The sequence below is a fragment of the Nicotiana tabacum genome, chromosome 20 (assembly GCF_000715075.1).
Source record: "Nicotiana tabacum cultivar K326 chromosome 20, ASM71507v2, whole genome shotgun sequence".
NCBI lineage: Eukaryota > Viridiplantae > Streptophyta > Magnoliopsida > Solanales > Solanaceae > Nicotiana > Nicotiana tabacum.
The window spans coordinates 154,671,144-154,677,029 of NC_134099.1; the positions used below are offsets into that span (position 1 = coordinate 154,671,144).

Sequence of the window (5,886 nt, forward strand, 5' to 3'; positions counted from 1 at the left end):
AATTACAATTTCTATTACAAGGCCAATACTACTACTATTACAAGTAACGTAACTGACAAAAGTAAGAGCAAAAATCAAACAATTTTTTTCCATTTGAATAGGCATATTAGACACAAGTTTTCATTCCCAATAATAAAAAGGATAAATATGACAAAGGCATAGTTCTATAAAGCTAAATGGTTTTCCTATAATGTTGTAGCACTGCCATATACGACTATAAATGCACTATATACGGTTCATGCCAAAAAGTCAATTAACTGAATAAAGATTAGAGAACTGTTTTTTGTGATGGAACTTTTTCAGTTTTCTTCTGTGTCTCATTTGCTTGAAGAAATTTTTATGTTTAAGTCTTTGATAACTAACTTTCGGTTTTTCCCATCTCAAAATTCCTCTATTTTCAGTTTTTTTTTTGTTTTGTTTTGTTTTGTTTAATGAACCGAAAAAGAAAGAGAAGGAAAACCAATTCAGGTCATTGACATATTACGTCAAAAGAGAAAAAGATTTCCAATCCACATATACAGCCCGTTTGGATTTAGAATAGCTGATAAACATTAAGTACTGAAAAACACTTTTAAATGTTGAAACTGATTTAAAAAATAAGTAGTTACGTATTTGGATAAAAGTGCTGAAATTAATAATATGCAGCTGAAGAACTGGGTATACGAAGAGTTTTGTTTTAAAAAGAAGTATTTTAGGGTTAGAATAGTAAATATTTTGGTCAAACTTAAAGTGCTTATAAGCTGAAATTTGATAAGTTGGGGGAGACCAACTTATGACTTTTGACTTATTTTTGGCTTATAAGCACTTTTAATTTTACCAAACGCGTAGATAAGCCAAAAAATACTTATAAAAGCCAGTTTGACCAGCTTATAAGCTTAGCCAAACACCCTAATAATCTCAATCTGCCTCCTTTAGCTTCTTTCAATATACAAAAGCTTTTAGTTAGTACTAATTGTTTTAATCTGTCTTTTTGTGGCTAAAGTCTTTAACATGTGACCAAGATATTCTAATGCTTCTCTTCTTTCTCAAAATTTTAAATCTTGAAGTAAAATAAGTTACATTTTTCAGTTTTTTTGCTTTTTATTCCACATGTATTTCACAAAAGATCATTTTTTTTATAATGAATAAAACTGAATAATTAAAAGAAATAAACAAGTTGTGAAGCTCTACTATAAATATCTCAACTCAAACTGCTAAACCACTCATCATCTCAACTCTAATAATATTCTCTGTTTTAGTCTTTAATCACTTCATATCTCATCAAAAATATGAAAATGGAGAACCCCATTTTTTCTCTTCTTCTTATTTCACTTCTCTCCATTTTCTTCACTAAAACCATAGCTGATATTGTGACATTGAATGTTCTAAATTTTGGTGCAAAACCAGATGGAAAAACTGACTCAACAAATGCTTTTTTAACTGCTTGGGCAGCAGCTTGTGACTCTTCAAAACCAGCCACCATATTTGTCCCACAAGGAAAGTATTTGGTTAAACAAGCACATTTTAAAGGAAAATGCAAGAATAGAGCCATAACATTCCAAATTGATGGCACATTTATTGCACCCTCCGATTATAATGTGATTGGAAATTCCAAAAATTGGCTTTTATTTCAAGGTGTTGATGGAGTTTCCATTCATGGTGGAATTCTTGATGGCCAAGGGAATGATTTGTGGGCTTGCAAGGCCTCAGGCAAGAACTGCCCGAGCGGCGCTACGGTAAGTCGTGAAATTTTTATGCTACCAGTGTATTTTAACTTGTTGAAAGGGAAGCCTTGGCGTAATTTGCTGCCATGTGACCAAGAAGTCACCGGTTCGAGCCAGGAAACAGCATCTTGCAGAAATGCAGGGTAGTGTTACCTACAATAGACCCTTGTGGTCCCTGAACCCCATGCTACCAGTGTATTTTAACTTATTGTAATTATCTGTAGTTTATCTTTTAGGTAACTACAAATGGTGTGAAAATTCATTATCAGTGTATAGAAGTTAAATTTTTGTATAATTAAGTGCTTTATTCGTATACATTGTTAAGAATTTCATTAATGACTTGGTGTGGTCAACAGAAGGTTAATTATTCTGGCCACATTGGGAAAACAAATCCATAACTTGTTCATTTCTCAGAAATTAGCAATTTTCTAGATGAGTGTAACGTTCCCTTTAAATAAGGATATATACAGCCACTTTATGTAAGTAACTGTCCAAGTATTTTCAACCCTGATATTATGGTTTATTTAATTTTTCAAATGTAGGATCAAATTCTCTAGTGATAATAATGAGTTTTGACCTTAGACTAAAAATTTTAAATGCCGCTTTTGAACTGAAAATGAAAAATCCAATTTCTTGCTTCATACTGTAATATTCAATATCTGCTGATTTACTTTCTTGTTATTGCAGACTCTGGGATTTTCCAACTCAAACAATATAGCAATAACAGGACTAACTTCATTGAACAGTCAAATGTTTCACATTGTCTTCAATGGGTGCAAAAATGTGAAGTTGCAGGCTGTCAAAGGTCTTGCCTCTGGCAAAAGCCCGAATACTGATGGTATTCACATTCAGTTATCATCTGACATCTCGATTTTAAACTCGAAAATCAGTACCGGAGATGATTGCATCTCCATTGGTCCCGGAACTACTAACTTGTGGATCCAAAACATGGCTTGTGGCCCTGGCCATGGAATCAGGTAATAATAATCATGTAATAAGTGGGATCAGTAACTTGAAAAATATTGAAGGGAGTCTTGGCGTAACCGGTAAAGTTGCTGCTATGTGACTAAAAGGTCACAGGTTCGAGCCATGGAAACAACCTCTTGTAGAAATGCAGGGTAAGGTTGCGTACAATAGACCCTTGTCGTTCAGCCTTCCCTGGACCCCACTCATGACGGAAGCTTAGTGCACCGGGCTGTCCTTTAGTAACTTGGAAAATAAGGCAGGTGTAGTATAATAGATGAAAGTCGCTGAGGCGTAGTTATTGTTATTCTTGTATTACAACAGATAAAATACACTAATAAGAGTAGCCCGGAGCACTAAGCTCCCCTTATGCACGGGGTCCGGGAAAGGTCCGGACCACAAGAGTCTATTGTACACAGCCTTACCCTGCATTTCTGCAAGAGGTTGTTTTCACAGCTCGAACACGTGACCTCCTTGTCACATGGCAACAATTTTACCAGTTACGCCAAGGCTCCCCTTCCATAGAATACACTGATAGTGTGAAAATATTTACCTTGTCGGTGAATAAGTTAAATACTACCTATTACAATGATATGGTGGTAAATTTTGTTGCAGCATTGGGAGTTTAGGCAAGGATTTTCAAGAAGCAGGGGTGCAAAATGTGACAGTAAAATCAGTTACATTTAAGAACACACAAAATGGTGTGAGGATCAAAACATGGGGCAGACCAAGTACTGGCTTTGTAAAAAATGTTATTTTCCAACATGCTACAATGATTAACGTTCAAAATCCAATTGTTATTGATCAGAATTACTGTCCATATAACAAAAATTGTCCTGGCCAGGTATGAATTTTACTCTAACCATTATACTTTGGTGTAAAATTCAATTAAGTTATCGCTACATTAGCCAGATATTTCTTGTTCAATAGGTGTCAGGTGTGACAATTAGTGATGTTACATATCAAGATATACATGGAAGTTCAGCAACACGAGTCGCGATGAAATTTGATTGCAGTAAAAGAAATCCATGCCGAGGAATAAAATTGGAAGATGTAGATCTCACTTATCAGAATCAACCAGCTGCTCAAGCTTCTTGTGCTAATGCTGCCGGAACAACTTCTGGTGTAATTCAACCAACAAGTTGTTTATAAAGGAAAATCCAAGAAAAGGGGTTCTTTCCCTTTTTATTTTCTTTTTAAAAAAAAAAAAGTATATTTAGTTCTTAATTAAGACAAGGGAGCCAGTGGTTTAATTTAATTGCTCAGACTAGGTGCTTGCTTGAGCCTGTGGTGTGACTGGAATCACCTGGCCTAGCAATGCTAATTAAAGACAGAAGTTGTTATCCCCATTATTCAATGCAATAGAATATCTTTCTCCATTTCTCCATTACAAGTGTCAATTACATGCTTCAATTGTCACAGCTAACAAACTAAAATGTTCAATATTAATGTCTGAACTTTCTATAGGTTCCAGTATTCTTATTAGTTCTGTAAAAGCATGTAGTTCTGTCTGCTCAAGGCTATTTTCAGCGACGGACACCTTCGAATCACTAAGGCCGACTTACATCCCTGCTCGACGGGTGGGTCTTGCAGCCAAGCTCCCTTTTGCATTTGCACTCTATGGCAAATCTCCATCTGGCCTGAGGAACCTTTGCCTCGGTTACCTTTTGGGAGGCCTAGCTACACCCCATATAAATTGTCTACCTTAAACTGTCCCTTGGCCCGTAGTCCTAATACAAGGTTAAAATTCTAGCACTTCTAGAGTGGTATCTCACTGATGGCTCGGGCCCCCGTAAGGAGGCTGTATGAGGTGAAAAACTCATGTATGGTTCTGTAGAGCGGCAGAAAGGGTGATTTAGCTGTCAACTTTTCCACTATCACCCAAAAAACAGACAAACTCTGCCTTACATAAAGTTGCCAAAGTACGATTAATCTATGGATTTGAAATCACTGCTTATATACCCGGTATTGACCATAATGTACAAGAACATTCTGTAGCCTTAGTAAGAGGGGGAAGGGTTAAGGATTTACCCGGTGTGAGATATCACAATCTCAGAAATTGCTTATAATTTTTCAAACTAAATAAATTCAGCATCAGTCTTTTGTGAACTCTTTTTAGAAACTGCAAATGCAATCAATAAGGCTTTCCAATGCTGTAGTATTTATACAGATTCATAGATATTACATTTGCAACAAAAACTATCAGCATAGATACTCAAAATATGGCTTTCACCCTTCAATTATTGGTCTGCTCCTGCTTTGTCTTCTGAGTAACCAGATAAACTATAGCACTAGTCATATACGATTGAAATCTCAATTGATAAGGGTATTTTTCGTACCAAGTCCGTTCGATCCTGAGAAATTGACATCAGTGTGTCATACACTTCCAGCATTGTTGGCCTTTTGTTAGGAAAGAACTTCACAAAGTTACAGGCTAATTCAAGGAATTGGAGTATTAAATCGTCGACTCCTTTTCCAAGCAAATCTCTACGTGCATCAAGCAGACAAGACGAATGATCAGATAGATTTCTCTAGCTTGTCAGTTCATGTGGTTCCTTCCCAGTTACAAGCTCCAGAAGCACAACACTAAAGCAGTAAATGTCTTGCTTGTAAGAACCTAAACCTGAATATTCAGCTACTGGAAAAAGACTCCAACTTAATGCTATCACATTTATTCATTGAATAAAGAATTACAATCAAACCTCTCTATAACAATCTCGTTTGTTCCATTCAAACTGCTCCCATTCCTATGTTGACACCAAGAGAAACAAACCCTGGAGCTATACAGAATATATATTATAACATAGCATGGAAATTGGTTCGAAAGGAAACTTGGCTTTTACAGAGAATGATTATTATATAGCGATGCTGTTATAGATAGGTCTGATTATATACACGGAGTTGATTCTATACGGGGCGCTAGCAAAAAAATGTAACTTAACTAATTCAGGGGAAAAGCTGGAGAGAAATTATGCCATATAATGGCACAAGAAAACCAAGAATATTGCCATTAAGAAAGAAATGTCTTGTTCTGGAATTGGTTTTCTCCATATTTGGAGATACTTCCTTCTAAATCTTTACTAAAGAGATATTAGCATTGAAAATCTGTCTGAAGAATAACTATGCCTTAAATTTTACACAATGGAGTCAAACACTCAATTTCCTTGTAGTTTGCTACGGCAACTTTTGGAAAAACTTCAGTTTCTGTCATATTTATTGA

General features: G+C 35.7%; 1 protein-coding gene across 1 annotated transcript; it reads left to right on the forward strand.

Moving 5' to 3' along the window:
• The first annotated feature begins 1,219 nt into the window (after window positions 1-1,219).
• On the forward strand, window positions 1,220-4,012 carry LOC107785770 (polygalacturonase-like). The gene is made up of 4 exons (XM_016607143.2): window positions 1,220-1,715; window positions 2,391-2,680; window positions 3,282-3,510; window positions 3,597-4,012. Exons 1-4 carry the CDS (start codon window positions 1,269-1,271, stop codon window positions 3,816-3,818), a joined length of 1,188 nt encoding a protein of 395 aa, XP_016462629.1. The 5' UTR covers window positions 1,220-1,268; the 3' UTR covers window positions 3,819-4,012.
• Window positions 4,013-5,886: the final 1,874 nt, after the last annotated feature.

Coding starts and splice junctions, on each gene's coding strand:
- LOC107785770 (XM_016607143.2), top strand. CDS start 1,269: ATGAAAATGGAGAACCCCATTTTTTCTCTTCTTCTTATTTCACTTCTC. Junction 1,716..2,390: donor ACTGCCCGAGCGGCGCTACG/GTAAGTCGTGAA, acceptor TTGTTATTGCAG/ACTCTGGGATTTTCCAACTC. Junction 3,511..3,596: donor ACAAAAATTGTCCTGGCCAG/GTATGAATTTTA, acceptor CTTGTTCAATAG/GTGTCAGGTGTGACAATTAG.